Genomic DNA, 18,545 nt, shown 5'->3' on the forward strand with positions numbered 1-18,545 from the left:
AGTAGTGGCAGATTGGGAAGGGAACACAGAATATGGAGTTCCACTGAAGTGGTGGCAAGATGACCATGTTTTTTCCTCAGGTATCGCCTGGCCTGGACTCAAAGGAGCTCAAAACTCAAGTGTACACTAGGTAAGAGAAAGCTCCAAGAAAGTACCTCCCTTTCTGGTGAGGAACAGGAGAGAGGGCCCTTACTGGTCTGAGAGACCAGGGGAAATCCTTCTCTTTTTTTCTCTTCTCTTCTATCCCAGTCTCCGGGAGACTCTATGACTGCAACAGCACACGGACGGTACTGGCGACAGGGCAGATACTTAAAACTCTGAGAGAAGGGAACCTTTTTCTCTGACCCTAGGAACTGTGATCCGAAGAGTGTGAAGCAAATCCTCACTGCTTTTCCCCCTCTCCCTGTCCTGTTATTGTTTGATCTGGATACAGACACAGTTGCAGGAACTGAAGAGCAAAACAGGAAAACTATGGCCCATGTTTTTTAGCCCAAGTATGGGAAAGGAGGGCTTGGGGAGGTGGAAAGTGTTGGTGAGATTGGGATAAAGAGGGATAGCAAAGAAAACAATCCCATCAAGTCATATATGAACTTCTGGGCTCACCTCTGAACTCTGCATGCAAGGATCTGACCGTAAACAGCATACCACAGACTTTGAGAACAGACCAACAAGATACCACCTCTCTACTCTCGGAATGGATCCTGGGTCCCATATGCGTGACTAATCTGAATGGTACTGCAAATGCTTAGAAAACTGAACTGACACATTTAAACCACAGCTCCCAGAAGGCAGGTAGGAAACTGTGCCCTAAACATAATTTGGTTGACTGGGCAATGACATACACACAAAAAAATCAACATGCTCCTTGGGTTTTAAATAAAACCCAGGGTCTCTTTTCATAATATTCGAAATGTCCAGGATATAATCCAAAATTATATGGCATATGAAGAAATAGGAAAATCTCAACTTGAGAAGAAAAAGTCAATAAACAGATGTCATTCCTGAGATTATACAGATGTTAGAATTAAAAACTAAAGACCTTAAAGCAACTATTACAACAATGCTTCAATAAGTAAAGGCAAACATTCTTGAAAAAAAAATAGAGATGGAAAGTCTCAAAATATGGTGTGCATTTTACACATACAACACATCTCCCTTCAGACTAGCCACCTTTCAAGTACTCAATAACCACATGTAGCCAAAGACCATATTGTACAATGAAGTTCCTAGACCTATATGCAGAATCAAGTGCCATCAGCTTCTAGAGTATAAGGTAAAAAGTATGATCCAATCACTAAACACTGGAAACATCAAAGGTGATGACTCTTATCATATTCCCATTCAACTAATCTATGTGGGCTATACAGAAGATAGACAAAACTTGGAGAATGACAATAAATTTTTGTAACTTATTCAGGTATGACTCCCAGTGGTGCTGCTGTTTTAGATGTGTTTTCATTGCTAAAGCAAATAAACATATCTCTGGCATCTAGTCTGTAGCTACTGACCTGAGAATGAGATCATCATAAGCAATATACATTCAGCTGTCAGGGTCAGCTATACATTTTCACTGTCCTATATTCATCCTACTAGTCCTCCTGCTCTAGGTAACATTCTAATCCATAGGGACCTTAACATTTCCATTTCATAGGGCATGAGGCTGGTCCACTACACTGATAATTTCATGCTGATTAGACTTGATGAACAGGAAGCAGCAAGTAATGTAGATACTATGGTAAAACACATGCATGCCGGAGTGTGGGAAATACATCCCACAAAAACTCAGAGGTCTTCCACATCAGTGAAATTTCTATGAGCCCTACGGTCTTGAGCAATCCAAGATAGCCCTTCCAAGGCGAAGAAGTTGCTGCACCTACTCTCTCTTACTACTGAGAAAAATGTAAAACACCCCTTGGCTTTTTGAAGCAACCTGTACCTCATCTGGGTATGCTACTATGAACCACTTACCAAGACTCTGGATGTGAGAAAGGCCCAGATCAACAGAAGGCTCTGAAACAAGTATGGGCTGCTGTGAAAGCTGCTTTGCCACTTGGCTTATATATTTCCACCACCAGATTCAATGTTGCTTGAAGTACCTGTGGCAGATACGAATCTTGTATGGTGCTTACTGAAGAACTTCAAATGAATCTCAGGGTAGAGCTCTAGTATTGTATTTAAAAACTATGGCATCCTGTGCAAATAACTATTATCCTTTTTTTGGAAAAACAGCTTTTAGCTTGCCACAGGGCCTTAGAACAAATGGCTGACCATGGACCCCATGTTATCATGTGATCTGGGTAGCCCATTGTGAACTAAGTATTGTTGAACCAACAAAACAATATGGTTGGTGTGTATAGCAGCACTTTATCATCAAAAGGAAGAGCTGTACATTAGATCAGGCTTGAGAAGGTCCTGAAGGCCTGCATGAGCAAGTGGCCCAGATGCCCAAGGTTCCCACTCTTACTGTATCTCAATCTGGACATATCTGATCTCATGGAGAATTATCTGTGACCATCCCACTGGGGGCAAAAAAAATCAGGCTTGTTTACTGAGAGCTCTACATGATAACATGCAGACAACAACACTACCGCCCCACTCTAGGGTAGTCTTGAAGGACGGTGACAAAGGGAAACCCTTCCAGTGGCAGAAATTGGCCAGAGTACTTAGTTGTTCATTTTTGCCTGGAAGAAGAGATGACAAAGGTACTGTCCTATACTGACTCGTAGACAGTGTTTAATGGTATGACTGGATACTCAGGGATTTGGAACGATTAAAAAAACTGATGAAATGTCAATTTGAGGATGAGATATATGGACAGACCTCTTTGAAAGAGCAAACAGTATGACATAATTTGTGTTCCAAATGAATGCTTACCAAAAAGCAAACTCTGTAGAGAAGATGCTTAATAACCCAGTAAATAAGATAACTTGTGTGGGGGCACTCGGCCAGTCTCTTTACCCAGCTGCTCTTTCCTTGCCCAATGGATTCATTAACAAAGAGGCCAGTGATGGAATTTATACATGAGCTCAGCACTATGGACTTCACTCACCAAGCCCAATCTGACTATAGCCACAATGGAGTGTCCAACCTGTCAACAGTCCATGAATGCTGCATGCTCTGGGGAAGAGGTAGAGAGATGCCCCCAATATATGGCACCATTCGTGGGATGGTCAGCCAGTCATCTCTCATTTCTAGCCCCTGGTGATTTCCACTTCCTTCTTAATAAATCGACTATGAATTTAAAATAAATATTGTTCATAATGTGAAGGTTTTTAGGTTATCTCAGTCTGCCCCCTTGTGGGAACCAGCTCTTCAATGTCTCACTGGGAATAAAACTTATTAAATCCAAACTTCACCTCAAATGAAGCAAAACAAAAAATATATTTGCTCGATTATAATTTTACCCCAGGCTTTACTAATAGGTTCCCCTCCTTATCCTTTATTATACAACTGTTTATAACCTTTCATTAAAACATTTAGTTTTTCAAAGAGGTTTTTAATGATTTTTACCTCTTGCCAGAAAAATTCAGATAAGAATATTCTAAATCAAAATATTTCTACATATTTAACATATCTTTCCCAACCTTTCTAGTTGCCATGATTTTATTCCTTTTCTTTCATAAATATGGATAAGCAAGGAGTGATCTGTACAAGGCTTCTAAGTGTTAAGTAGGCTGATTATCATAATACTAAGTGGGAAACTTTATATGTCCTGACATAAAATGTCCTTGGGGTTTGCACAGACCAAGAGTTTAAGATGTTTCTAAATTATTATGAATCACTTTGAAAATACGAACACTCATACACAAATGAGGAAATGGTGGAATAAATAATGGGTTATTTATGTTATGGACCATTATACAGATTTTTAAGAAATCAGAATTTCAGTATGTTCTTGAAGAGACAGCCATACTATACTGTGAATTGGGAAAGAACAGAACTAAAATTGCATTTTAAAAATTGCATTTTTTAAAAATTCAAAATAATACACACACATATCCTTGCACATGCCAGTATGAGTTCAGTGACACATCCCCAGCACCCCAAGATAATAAGAAATTGTTGGCTAGAGGCCCAATTTCAAGTTTAATTTTAGGGAAAAAGATTGTTACACAAAGAACAATCAACGAGAAGCTACATATCTGAAGAAATACAGTACTAGAAATAAAGACACTTTAGAAGAATTTATCATTTAAGGGCGGATCTTTTTTTCTAAGTCTTATCCAACCACCAACAAACAAATTTGTATTTTAAGTACTGGAATGGAAATACATGCTACTAACAAGACTGATTTGAATAAAACTTTGGGTGTAGATCAGTTTAAAGTCTGAACCATTTTTCTATTGAAAATAATACCTATTTCACAGTATTATTCTAACAAATAAATGAGAATTATGTGAAAGCACTTAACCCAGAGCCGGAAACATATACATTATTAAATGTTATGTTTATTTTCTTTATTCCTAAAGCAATCTGTTAAAAGCTTAATTATTTTTTTTATAATGATAAACTACTAAAACAACAAAATAGTTTTGTACATCAATGATGCCATTCCCAGAGGCCACTATACTCTTACATTAAGATAAAGAAATTATATACTGAAGTAATTTTCCTTATCATTCTATATATAATAAAACACTGTTGGCTTAATAAATCTTTTTGTGTATGTTTTAAGAACATGAACATCTCATTTCTACTAAATATTTTACATACTTACAAGGAAAGAGAAAGAATCAGAAGACAGAATATTTGCCAATTTAGTACATTATTACTACAGACACGCCAGCATGTACAAATCAAATAAAACTGGCTATAAATAATGAGAATCATGCAAAGCCAAATACTGTACAGCCTCCCAGTCTTCCAGCAAGAGCTAGTCATGAGCATTATTATAGCAATGTACACCTTGTATCTCAGAGCCTAATGCCTGCATAATGCAATCTTTGCAAAAGTAAATCGAAATTGGGTTTCAATAATATCACACTGGCTCATGAACTTATTTACTATCTAGAATCAAATAAGTTCAGTCTGTGTACAGATGACTTCTAATTAAAAATCATTTGATGCAAAAAAAAAAAAAATGGAGCTAGTACAACAAAAAATAATTCTGATTGAGTACCAATTCCCAAAACATACAACTGGAATTCCTAGATGGCTTCCTTCATTAATTGATGTCCTAAATGCAAGACACTGGTGCTATGATAGATGCAAAGATCCTACTGTTAATGAACTCCTAGATTACTATGAAAAATAGAAATCCAACAATTAAGACCAAATATGGTAAATAATATAATCCTATTTTATACAATATGCTATAATGAAAAGCGGAAGATAACCACCCAACCCTGGAAGACCCTGCTGGGGTTAAAATGGCATAATCAGTTTTACAGTCATATTTCAAGAGCCTCATTTCACAAATCAATGGATAGTTGATTGTCTGACAAATTATCTACCTTCAACAAATTTCTCACACTGCTTTACTTTTTCAGTTATGTAATAGAAGTGAACATCAAATCGATATGTGGCCTGGGCACATCCAAATACCTCCCCAATACACTAAACACTAGGTATTTACCGCCAATTTTTGTACACAACTGTTCTAGGGCCACAGTGATAAATAAGACAAAGTCTTTGCTCAAATGAAACCTATTTTCTAGTAGTTGAGACAACAATAAAAAGTAAATAAATAATTAATTTCAGGTAGTGATAAATACTGTGAAGGTTATGGCTGGGTGTTTAGGTAGGATGGTCTGAGAAGAATTCTTTAAGCCAAGCAGAAATCGACAGCCCTTTAGTCAAGAAAGAGCAAGTGCGCCGGCCTTGCAAAGAAAACTCTTAACATGTTTAAGCAAAAAGGCCAACACAGATGAAACAGAATTGATAATGGAGGGTGTGGGAGGATGTAGAGTTGTCTTAGGAAAAGGACAACTCAAGCAGGGTCATGTAAGGAATGATAAAGACTTTGGAGTTTATTCTGAATGTGATAGAAAGACACTGGATAATTAATAAAACAACAAAATAGTTTTGTACATCAATGATGCCATTCCCAGAGGCCACTATACTCTTACGTTAAGATAAAGAAATTATATACTGAAGTAATTTTCCTTATCATTCTACATATAATAAAACACTGTTGGCTTAATAAATCTTTTTGTGTATGTTTTGTGCTCTTATTAAAACAAATCAAATCATACATTGGACAATATCGATTGGACAATAGACTATGTATGTTGGCAAGAATGGAAATAATAAGTCAGGACACTATTTATAGTAGTAAAGAAGAAATGATGGTAGTTCAGACTGAAGTAGCAACAATATGGATAATGTGGAAAAGACAGAAAATGTATTTTTAAGAACAAATCTTAAAGCATTATAAAATTAAACAAAAAACAAACAATGGAGGAGACATGTTAAGAAATCCACGGAAGACAGAAACTAGATACAAGTGGACTGAGGAAATTATAGCCTAGAGCATGCATAGGAGGGTAACTTAAAGATGAGTGTGTTTCCGGGTCTGTTTTAAGCACAGAAGCAATAGATACAAGGAGCAGAAAGTGCCAAGGGGTAGTGATCTGAATGAGTGGGGTGGGATGTGATTCAGCGCAAGTAGTCTGGCCATCTCCCATCTCCTACATTTGATAAGCAGAAGACAAAAGAAGTCTCTGCCCCTAAACTAGAGCAGTGAGTGTGGGTATGTCTGAGTCAGAATCCAGTGAACCTGAGAAAGAGACCGATCTAGCTAGTTAACACACAGGAGTCGATCTAGCTAGTTAACACACAGGGGCGAGTGCCCATGCTCAAAGGATAAGACACCTCACCAGACACCATACCTTACATGTCTATTATTATTAGTGGAAAAGTGATAGAAACTGTGTCCACAATCAGGTAGAGCAGTTTATTAGGTACTGTGTACCTATGTAGGTATATTAGTTGTTTACAATTAGTGTTTGTTCTGAACAGACTGCTGTCTGTTCTGGTTGGTTGATATTTATGGCATACTAATTATTAAATATTTTGAAAATCATCCCTCCAGACAGGCAAACACAAAGTATAATGAAATGAAAGGGCTCTGGTTCTGGGTTAAGGTGGAGTAAGCACACTCCACCTTGACTGATACAACTAAAACCCCTGAATGTAACCGAAAACCTGGACATAATGATGGGGCAGCAATCTGAGGGCTCAAGAGAAATTTACAGCACTACAATTCCTGTATTAGGAAACTTCCAGTGTCACTGACCTCAGCTTCTACATTAAGTACCTAGAAAAAGAAGAGAAAACTAAATCCAAAGCAGAGAGAAGAAAGGAAATAATAAAAAACAAAAACAGAAATCAATGAAATAAAAAATAGGAAAGTAGTAACATAAAACAGAATGAAAACAGAAACTGATTCTTTGAGAGCAGTAAAACTGATATAGCTCTATACAGAATGATCAAGACAAGAAATACCCAAATTATCAATATCAATAATGAGAGAAGTGACACCACTACAGACTCTATAGATTTTAAAAGGTCACTCAAGAAAAAAGATGATTCGAATAGCCCTAAATTAATTAAATAAATTTAATTTGTATTTTAAAAGTTTCCCACAAAGAAAATTCCAGGCCCAAATGGCTTCCCTAAGAAATTCTATCAAACATTTAAAGATGAAGTAATAGCAATTCTATACAAAATATTCTAGGAAATTAAAGAGGAGGAAATACTTCTGAACTTTCAACTAATTCTATGAGGCCAGCATTACCCTGATACCAAAATCAGACAAAGACATTTCAGACTAGAAAACTACAGGTCAATATCCCACGTGAACATAGATGCAAAAATAATTAAAATTGCCTTAGCAAATCAAATCTATTAGCTGTACAAAGACAGGTCATACAGGCCAGATTTGCTCATCCCGCTTCAGAGTACCACATTCCAATCATAATGGTCCAAATCAAATAATGAAAATATTAGAATAAACTGAAGTAAACTGATAAGGTTTACTACTGGAGGTGACTGGCATGGACATTAGCTACGTGACACTCTGTCCAAAGGACTGAGGACTTACTCTAACATCTCCTTTCCTACACATTGTTTTACCTTGAGTTTAGATTTTTTTTCACTTATTATTTTATGTATCACCAATTCAAACCTGAGCCTTATGTCTAAATCTTTCCTAAGGATAATTAAACACATGAGGTTTCTATCGATCTCATTTCTGAGGAGGACTCTTCTGGAGGTTTCTAACCTATTCCAGTTTAGTCTAGTTGCCCTCTGTCCTTGTCTTTTCGTTGTCATCCTGAAGATTTCACCTTTCTCCTTTGTTAAATTTCTTATTTCCTGTAACCTATTTCTTTGTTCTATTTGACTGACTTTCTATTCATTTTTTATTTTTTGACTTTCTATTTTTTTATTTTTTGACTTTCTCATTTTGATGGATCACATCCTCCAACAGATTCTTAGGAAACAGTATAAAGCAGGCTAAAAAAAACCTTACATGTTGTAAAACATCTTAATTTTATTCTTATATCTCATTAATAATTTCGGTGCATATGAAATACTAATGTTAAAATTATTTTCCTTCAGAATTTTGAAAGTGATGCTCCATTTTTCATTCAGTTTCTAATGCTACCAATGAGAAGTCCAAAGCCGATTGATTACTATTGCCTTGTATATGACAAGTCTATTTCTTCTTTGGTCCAATGATTTGAAATTTCACCATAGTATACATCTTAGTTTGTGTTTATATTCACCCACTGTACTGAGCACTCGGTAAGCCTTTCAACCAGAAACTTCATGTTCTTTAAGTTCAAGAAAATTCTCTTGAATCATTTAGTTAATTGTTCCTTTCCTGTTATCTCCGTTCTTTCTTTTGGGAACAACTATTATTTGAATAGTGTAATTCCTGGACTGTTCTTGCTAAGTTTCTTAACACTTCTCGCTTCTTTTCTATAATTTTTGTCTTTTTGCTCAACTTTTCCAGAGATTTCTTCAACATTAATTTTCTAATACTTCTAACAAAGCTTTTGATCTCCTATCAGAATTTTAATGTCTAAAGCCTCTTTTAAAATCAGAATATTATTCTTTTATAGTATCTCCTTCTTGTTTCATGGTTGTATTATTTTTTCTTATTCCTTTGAGGCTGTTAATAATGGTTCTATTATTTTCCTTTGCAAAATTCGTTCTCTCCAAGCTGCTTTATTCTGTTTATTTTAATCTCTATCTTTCATACATTAGAGAGATTCTTTAAATATCTGGTAATCTTTGATTAGCTGCTTATATTTAAGAGAAAAGAACTAAAAGGCTGATTGGGAGCTTTGATAAATGGAGTGATCTAGCTGTTTATTTAAGGAATCTCTGATGACTATGTTTGTATGTCTTTTTAGTCAGATTCCTCAGAATGATTAAATATTAGTATAAATTAAAATTTCCAAATCAACCTGTATAAATTATTCCTTTTTATTGTGCAACAAACAATTTTAAAAATAGCATAATTCTAAAACCTGGGAAAAGCAAAGTTGGAAGAAAAAGGAAACAAGACTATGGAATAAATGAACCAAGAGCTTTGCCAGGATTGAAACACTGCATATTTGTAAACCTAAGCTTTGTTTTATTTGTAAGTAAAGCTTCTCTAAAAACGTAACTCAGTAATGACTGCCTGAAATGTAATATATTCACCAGTTTGGTTTCTCGATTCTCATTCTCTTAAGAGAGCACTTCATTCAACAATATTTTTTCTGTAACTACTATATATCAGGTTATTTATTTTTGGTACTGAAAATATAGCAATGAACAAATCAGACAAAAATGTCTGCAATCTTGGAACATTCATTCTGGTTTTGGACAGAGAAAATAAAATAAATACAAAGGTGATAAGTACTATGAAGAAAAAGGAAAGTGAAGATGCTAGTCATGCAATTTTAAATAAGTTAGTTAAGGAAGGCATAGCTGAAGACTTCACTGAAACAATATTTTTACCTACTTTGAAAGCTGTCACTTCAAAAAAATCAGTAAGAAGCCAATGATAATAAATTTTAAACAAAAAAAGGAAAATAAGATCTTAAGACAACAATCATAAACAAAAACTGTATCTCCTAAGAGAGATAAGACAACAAATACTGTATTGATAAAATTTTAAAAAGCCAGTGTGATAATACTCCAACAAATATTACCATTAAAAATTTACTTTTGGTTATATTCCAAAAGTGATATCCAGACATATACCTCAATGCTCCAAAATTACTTAAAACCTTAATGTCATTTTTAAAAAATGACATGAGACTTGCATTTTGTTTTATCTTAAACAAATGATATCATACAGCACTTTAAGATTGTAACATTTAAAGCCCTAGAATATCTAAAGTAGACCTGGCAAAAAAACCCCAGTCCTCAGATTAAGTACTAGGAAGGAATAGCTGATATCTTTTCTTTTTAATTTAATAATAAATGTAATGAAAATTTACCTTGCCCAGAGCGGCTTTGGCGAGAGTCTACACTTGACTGTCTTCGATCTGGTGGTTCCTCGCTCCCTCCATCTGCATAAAATTAGAAAGAGAATAAGCAAATAGATCATGAAATTGATGTAATATCTTCTCTGGTTCTGCCTATATTTAAAACTACTGTACCTATCATTTATTTTCATTTCTTATCATTTCAATCATTAAAATATTTGAGGCTATTTCCTATATAAATCAAAGGTTCTTACCCTTATTTTTTGTGGGGATGGTTTACTCTCCCTTCTTAAAGTCTAAAGACAATGAAGATGTTCTTTCCCTACTCTCATACATGTATAGTCTACTTTGCATATAACAAAGCAATGTTATTGGCTCTAGAGTTCATTCACAGAATTCCAGTTTAGAAGTCTTGATTTAAAGCAATGCCTAAATTCATTAGAGCTGCTTATTAGTCTAAATACAACAAATAATTCCTAAGGCTATGTATTTTACTATAATAAAAATTACATTCACATGTATTATGAGTGATATTAATATATGAAAAAGCAATACAAATCAGAATCAGAAAAGCTCAGAAATGAGAAGAAAGAAACCAAGAATTAGAAATAAAACAAAAATCATTTCAGTAATAAAGACTAAACTATAAGAAATATAAGATCAAATAAACATAAGATCTTAAAAGAAACAGAAGGTAAAAGGATGAAAATCTTTAACAAAATTAAACAAAAGATTAAAAAGGATTTGCGAAAAGATGACAAGTATTGGAGATAAGCAAAGAAGATCCAGCATAAGGATAAAAATAGAAGTCATTAAAGATAAAACCAAAGTGAGAGAACAGAACAAATACTAAAAACTATAATTCAGAAAAGCCTTCCAGAAAAAAAATGCGTGTATGTAATATATATAATTACATGTCTTTGTAAATACATGTATATGTACATACACATATATATACATAGATACATGAAACTACATATTAAAAGAGCACAATGTGTACTTGAGACAATCAACTTAGATCTATGCTCCAAGACATTGTCTACTAAAATGACTGTACTTTAAAGGAAAAAAAACATCCTTTGCGCATTTAGGCAAAAACATCACATGATTTATAAGGGAAAATAATAGAAGAAACTGGAATAATATATTTAAAGTACACAAAGAAAAAAATTTGAGCCAAAGATTGTACATCCAGTAAAATGTACCTTTAAGTATAAAGAGTAAAGACTAATTGTTATCAGCATGCAAAAATTCAGGGAGTACTGTTCCCATGATCACTTCCTAGCTCTAGTAGAGAACTAACTTTAGGCAATGAAAATGACTACAGAGACATCGAAATAAGGACTGGTGATGAAGAGTACATATACAATTGATTGTAGAATTAAGACTAAATGAGAGTTTTTAAACGGAGAGATTACAATATGTAATGGCTATAAGGTCTGACAATGCAGATACTATACAACCATAAACAAATGGGGGAAGAAATGAAGAAAGCATAAATGAATGAAAAAAATTAAACTCATTTCAGTAATCAAAACTGGTGATAGTAATGCTTACAAACAGGGATAAAGCAAATGAGTAATTATGGGATACTCTAATGCCATCGTCTCCTTGAGAACCAGAATTCTCAGTGTAGAAGGAAGGAACTATAGAAATAACAACAGAATAAGTCACGTAAAAAATCTGTAGCACTGAATCTGTATTGGAAACATCAGTATAATCTTATGTCGCAGGTGTATCCTGGCTCAGCCCACTGAAAACGCCCAGACCAGGGACTGACCAAGTAGCAATAACCATCCCTAGTGCCCAAACTGTGATCTTGAAATGCAATTTTCCATTAAAAGAAACCAAGTATTCTTAAAGAACTAGCTGGTTTAGCAAAAGAAATGCAGTAGATAAACCTGGAACGTCTTAACATATTCAATAGTAAGGAAGCTATCAAAGACAATATATGACTAGGTCATATCGAAAAGACGCAGTGAAGATGCTCTCACTGCCATGAGATCCTAACACTACCACCACACTAACTGGTTACCTTCTGAGGTTAACGGGAACCCTGGTCATTATCTTGAAAACTGGAGAAATAAGAGAATTAAGCAATTCAGTCTATATTTCCTATATAAACTGTACTAGTAGCCAAAGAATACATAAAAGAGATGTCTTTATAAAATTATTTCAGATAATAAATGAGAAACAAGATAGAATTTGAATAGCACCATTTCACAACTCGTAATGAATAGCTAGCTCTACAGGCACCAAGCATCAATGGCCAATAACATCAAAAAGAGTAAAAACCATACATTCTATGCCTCCTGATGATAGGAACATAATAACTAAAGTTTTGCCAAAGCAATCAAACTTGAGTCCGGTCAAACCTCTGAACGTAGATGTCAGTTTTCAGAAAAAAACAAAAGATAAAAGAAAATGTTGAATTGTTCTGCGTGCACAATCAACGAAATTCAGACTGCGGAAAATTCTGCAGATCAAACAAGACAGGTCTTTCAATAGATTAAAAAAAAAAGATAAAGTATTATGAAGTCCTAAATTATTATGGAAAAAGAATTTAATAAATAAATTTATTAACTTAATAAATTTCCATTTATCAAAACAGAAAACTATTCCAGAAATCTATAGCATCTTATATCAAGTATCAGGATGCGTAAATATGATCCTAGTCAATTTTTCTTCCTAGTGATCATTTAATTTTTCATGTAAGTATCCTTCTTTACTTGGAAATCAATTACAATGAACAGCAGTCGTATTCAGGCATATTTTAAATTTTCATTTTTCTGATAAAGTAATATACATGTATCACATTCTCTGTTTTAACATCAAAACATGCCCTCGGAGTATGTGAGAAATAATATGAATAAAACATAGATATTTACCCTCACCAGCAATGTCTTCCTAAACAATAAAAGGAGAAAAAAAATAAAAACAAGGCTTCAAATAGTATTAAATTTGCATGATTTGCAAAATGTCAGGGTATCAATAAAACAACCTACAGGAAAAATACAGGCAAGAAATGGTTTAAGACACAGTTTTGACTCAGCAAGCCAATGAAAATTAGAAATATGTTGCAGTAAATTTGAGTAATTCACTCCTCTAAGACTGAAACCTTAACCATGTTTTATCCCAATGGAGACTAATCATGAGTTGAAATTAACTCTCAGGTAAAAGTAAACAAAGATTTTTTAAAAATAATAAACTCATCACTGCCCTAAGATGGTGTAGAAAAAAAAATTAGCCTCTTTAAAAGTGTTTGTGGTATGCTTATGGAACCAACGAACCCATTATCCAAAACCAGCAAGACTGCAATGATGTACAGTATTTTAAATGTTTTTACTTTGCTTAACACACAATTCCTTCAGTATAGATAAGACCTCCCACACATAAGACTTACATCTACATTTATGGACTAAACAGAAGACATTCAGTTACCAAGCAAGTCATTTGCATAATACTGATTACTTCATCCTGGAGTGTTGAAGGTAGAACAGGGCTATGTCTGTGAAGTTAAATTTACTCAGCAAACTTGAGTTAAAGACTTACTTCAAATATATTGTGAACTTTACAGAGGAAACACCACTGATGTTAACGGGCACGGAAATAAAAAAGACCTGACTGTCCGACTCAAGTACTAGCTTTTCAAATCAGAGCTGAGGTTTCCGGGATTTGAGATAATCATCAGAGAACATTTGTTTTTTTATCAGCATACTGAGTTAAATCCAGCAAATAATATAAAACAATATACCTTTAATACTGAGAAACATGATTAATAGAATTCTTATTCCCGTTATGTCAAAGAGAAAAATGTCATAAGAGAAAATACCTCATAGACAGCTTTCAACTCTGGTGTATTAAAGTACTAAAACATTTCTAGTAGAGAAATACCAACCATATAAAGAATATTCAGTATCCAGTGATTTCCTACGAAGGAATTTAAGTTAAGGAAAGTTAGTAATAAATGACTAAACAATTCCAAGAGAAAAATGTTTTCTTTCCTGTAAGTAGGGGATACTTTAAATGATTATTTTTCTCAATCCAGGCTCAAAAATATTACGGTTGAAAATAAACGACTTAGGTGACCTTGAATTTGGCAGCCCAAGCCTATCTTTAGTTTTCTCAACTACGTAATGAGCTAGCATCAACGTCAGATTAGATTTCATGAGTTAAATTTTTTCAAGTTGTTTGTCTTCAATCCTCCTTTAGAAACTTAAATATATGACCCTAATAGAAAGGGTAGGAGGTATTAAAACTGCATGGTATACAATACATATATAAAGTTTTACCATTCAGGTATGAACTCTGGTCCCTTTTACTGTTCAGGTATGAATACTATACATTTAAAGAAGCATATACAAGAATGTATTCACTTTATGCCAACAAGGACAGACATGAATTGGAGAACATAAACAGATACTGAAAGAAAATGCAAAAGGAAGACCAGGATGATAAGCCACATTTATTTATTACCCAAGGGCCATTTATAAAGAGGCACATACATAAAATGTCCCCTGACTACATACGTATTCCAATAACCAGAAAAGATGAAAAGCAGCACATTTGTTTGGGGTAGAAAAGCTAAAAGAAACCACAATTTATTCAGTATCTATTCTCTGTTGGGTTCAGTGCTGTTAAGGCTTTTACAACATTATCTCGTTATTTCATTTAATACTAGTAATACTTCTATGAAATAAGTATTATGCCCATTTAAAATGTAAGACTGAGATTCAGAGAAGTAAAGTTACTTTCCCCGAATCACACTGCTAGGAATAGCAATCCTAAAATTAAAATTGCCTGTGTTTTAAAATCTACATTCTTCTTAAGACTCTCCACTGCCTTCTACTAAAACAAAATAATCATTGAGGTAGGGCAGAAGTAGGGGACGACTAAAGAGAGCAGAAACAGACAGAGACCAATTAAGAGGCAGAAGCAGAAGGAGACCAATTAAGAGGCTACTGTGAAAATCAGGGCCAAGAATGAACACTTAGACTGAGTAGTGAGGTAGTCGGATTCTGGACGTATTCTGAAGGCACAGCAGAGAGAATCTGTTACCAAGAAAGTAAAATAAAGAAAGAAGCCAAGAGTAATTCCAATATTTTGGGCCCAAACAATAGATGTGCAATTTACTGAGATAGAGAAGACTGTGAGAGAATAGGTTTGAGGATGAGAAGAGTATCTAGAGCTCAGTTTTGGACATACTAAGTTTGAGATGCATATTAGACAAACAGAGATGGACATACATATGTTATCAGTACATAAATCACACCTAAACTATATGACATCCCAAGAAGAGAGTATAGATAAGAGAGACAAAGAGATAGAGAAGAGAGGTAAGAGGACTAAGCCTTGGAGCTGAATCAGTGCTTGGACTGACACTGAAGGACTAAGTCAGTGCTTGCTGACACTGAATTACTAAAGAACATCACCTATCTCTGGACTACAGTTATATAAGACAATAAATTCTCTTCATCATATAAACCAGAGGTCAGTAAACTAGTCCACAAGCCAAATCTGGCCTGCCACCTATTTTTGAACAGAGAGCTAAGAACGGTTTTTACATTTTTAAATAACTGAAGTTAAAATAATACTTTATGACACATAAAATTATATGAAATTTAAATTTCAGTGTCCATAAATAAAGTTTTATTAGCACATAGTCATGATCATGCCTTTACGTACAATATATGGATGCTTTTGCACTATAATGACAGTTCAGTAGTTGTGACTATATGGCCTACAAAACCTAAAATATTTGCCACCTGACATTTTACAGAAAAAGTTTGCTAACTCCTTATATAAGCAATTCTGAGTCAAATTTTCTGTTACTTGCAAATATAAAATCCTAAATAATGCATTCTCCTGTATTAAGGCAGCACCAAACTACTTGATGATATTCAAAGAAATGCATTATAATAATTCAAAGAGAAAATGCAATTTATTCTTATTGTTTTTGCTACCTAAAATGTAGTTACCTCCACTTGACAATATAATCAAACTGTATTCAACGTGTATTAAAGGAGCTGGGTGTTTAGCAGAGCTGAGCTGGACTCAATCAGTAGCATGAATTATTATTACTTATATGACTGGGAAAATTAAGTTCTCTGAATCTCAGTTTCCTCATCAGTGAAACTGACATAGTAACAACCCATGGAGTTATGGTGAGAAACAATTGTAGTAATGTACAAAAAATACAGCACATCATCTGATACTAACACTTATTACATGGTAACTGGAATCTTCATCTATTATCATCATGATCAACAATAACATCCTTTCACCAAAAGACAGCTTAGATGTCATTTCCTAGCTTCTCTATTAAGACTTTTGGAATGCCTGCCAGAAAGAATTAATTGTTCCCTCTTCTGTGCTTCCATAGCACATTATACATATCTGTTTTACAGCACTGCCACACTGTATAATAGTTAATTATTCATATGACTATCTCTGGATTGTAAAATGTTCAAAGTGTGCCTTTGAAAGCCTTTTTCATCGTATTTTCAGTGCCAACTTGGAGTCTGGTATGAAGTGGGTAATCCAAAAACAATTGTTAAATTAATTTTGTCAAGGGCCAGCTGTAAAATTAATGCATTCATCAAATCAAATCAAGTTCCAGAAAAAAACAATAAGTGGTATTGATGTGGTATGAGATACAGTTTAAAAGACTTCGGTGTTTTCCTTTTCTTATCCAAACTATTGAGCAGCATTATTCCAAAGCACTGTGGCCTTATCCTTCATAGCAATCTCAATGATTTTTATCATTACGAATTTTGTAGGTAATCCCAGACCTACATAAAAATGATTTGGTTCTTAGGAAAACATCAACAGGGTCTCTTCCTCTAAAGAGAAAAGGAAGCATTCTTCACCAAATAAAATATACTGACTAACATAATGCCATCAGTAATATAGCTACTACTTTTCAAAAGTATGTTATAAACTATTTCCAAAGCTTTACAGAATATAAAAGTGGCAAGTTCACAGGTTTTCATAGCTGTATACTATAAATCTAAAACAGAAAAACAACTTCCTTGTGATGTTATTAACTTATATTTGCCCAAGGAATCCAAAATGTCCCAGAAAGTCTGATCTATATCTCAAGAAAAGTTCTGCTAAATGCAGAATGTTTTGATTTTCATGATACCTCTATGCATCAATGATGATGACTGACAACAGGGAAACAAAGTAGACTTGCTAATTGTAAACGGAGCAATCAAAATAATGTCAGTATTTTAAAAGCTGATGACTGTGCTTTCAAGGTGCACAATGAATATACAAAATGCCAAACCTAACAATGACTTAAAATAAGAGAATAACTTGAAAAATAAATGTGCCTACAGTTATATATTTTTGCTTGTTTTTTTTTTTTTTTTTAAATAAACCTTTTATTGGAGTGGTTCCAATAGAGTAGTAGTTAGCACATCTGCTTTACATGCACAAGGTCCTGGGTTCGCGCTGCAGGGGAGCCACAGTCCATACCCCGGGTGTGCCAGGCCCCGGGTGCACCAGGCCCATGGGTGCGCCAGGCCTCCCGGGTGCAAGCTGCAAGCGTGTGGGAGGAGACGCCCCGCCTTCAGAGATCCAGTTCTTAAGGGGAAATGGCAACATCCATAGGTCAGAGGTGGAAGTGTGTGGGGGGAATTAAAAAAAATAATAAAAATAAATCTTTTATTTTAGAATAGTTTCAGATTTACAGAAAACTTGCTAAGGTACTACAGAGAAATCCCATAAACCTTACATATGGTTTCCCATTTTAGATTCATCCAGTCATTTGTCAAAACTAAAAAATGAATACTGCCACATTATTTTTAACTAAAGTCCACACTTCAGAGTTCCTTAGTTTTTATATAATGTCCTTTTTCCACTCCATGATACCACATTACATTTAGTCATGTCTCCTGAGGCTCCTTAGACTGTGACAGTTTCTCAGATTGTCCTTGTTTTGGGTGACTTTGACAGTTTTAAGGAGTACTGGTCAAAAATTTTGTAGAATGTCCCTTGGTTGGGGTTTGCCTGATGTTTTTCTCATGATTAGACTGGGGTTATAGGCGATGGGGAGGAAGACCACATGTGCAAACTGTCATTCTGAGTGACAAATTTATGTCACTCAGTCCTCAA

General features: G+C 34.5%; 1 protein-coding gene across 1 annotated transcript in view; it reads right to left on the reverse strand.

Annotated features, from left to right (window-relative positions):
• Positions 1 to 18,545, reverse strand: part of TANC2 (tetratricopeptide repeat, ankyrin repeat and coiled-coil containing 2) — a 264,506-nt gene that overhangs the window by 216,590 nt on the left and 29,371 nt on the right. Inside the window, exon 2 of the mRNA XM_011368557.2 lies at positions 10,440 to 10,511. Coding sequence (XP_011366859.1) covers positions 10,440 to 10,511 — 72 coding nt within the window. The remainder of the gene's footprint in view (positions 1 to 10,439; positions 10,512 to 18,545) is intronic.

Source organism: Pteropus vampyrus, unplaced genomic scaffold, assembly GCF_000151845.1.
Source record: "Pteropus vampyrus isolate Shadow unplaced genomic scaffold, Pvam_2.0 Scaffold143, whole genome shotgun sequence".
In the NCBI taxonomy this organism is placed as follows: Eukaryota; Metazoa; Chordata; class Mammalia; order Chiroptera; family Pteropodidae; genus Pteropus; species Pteropus vampyrus.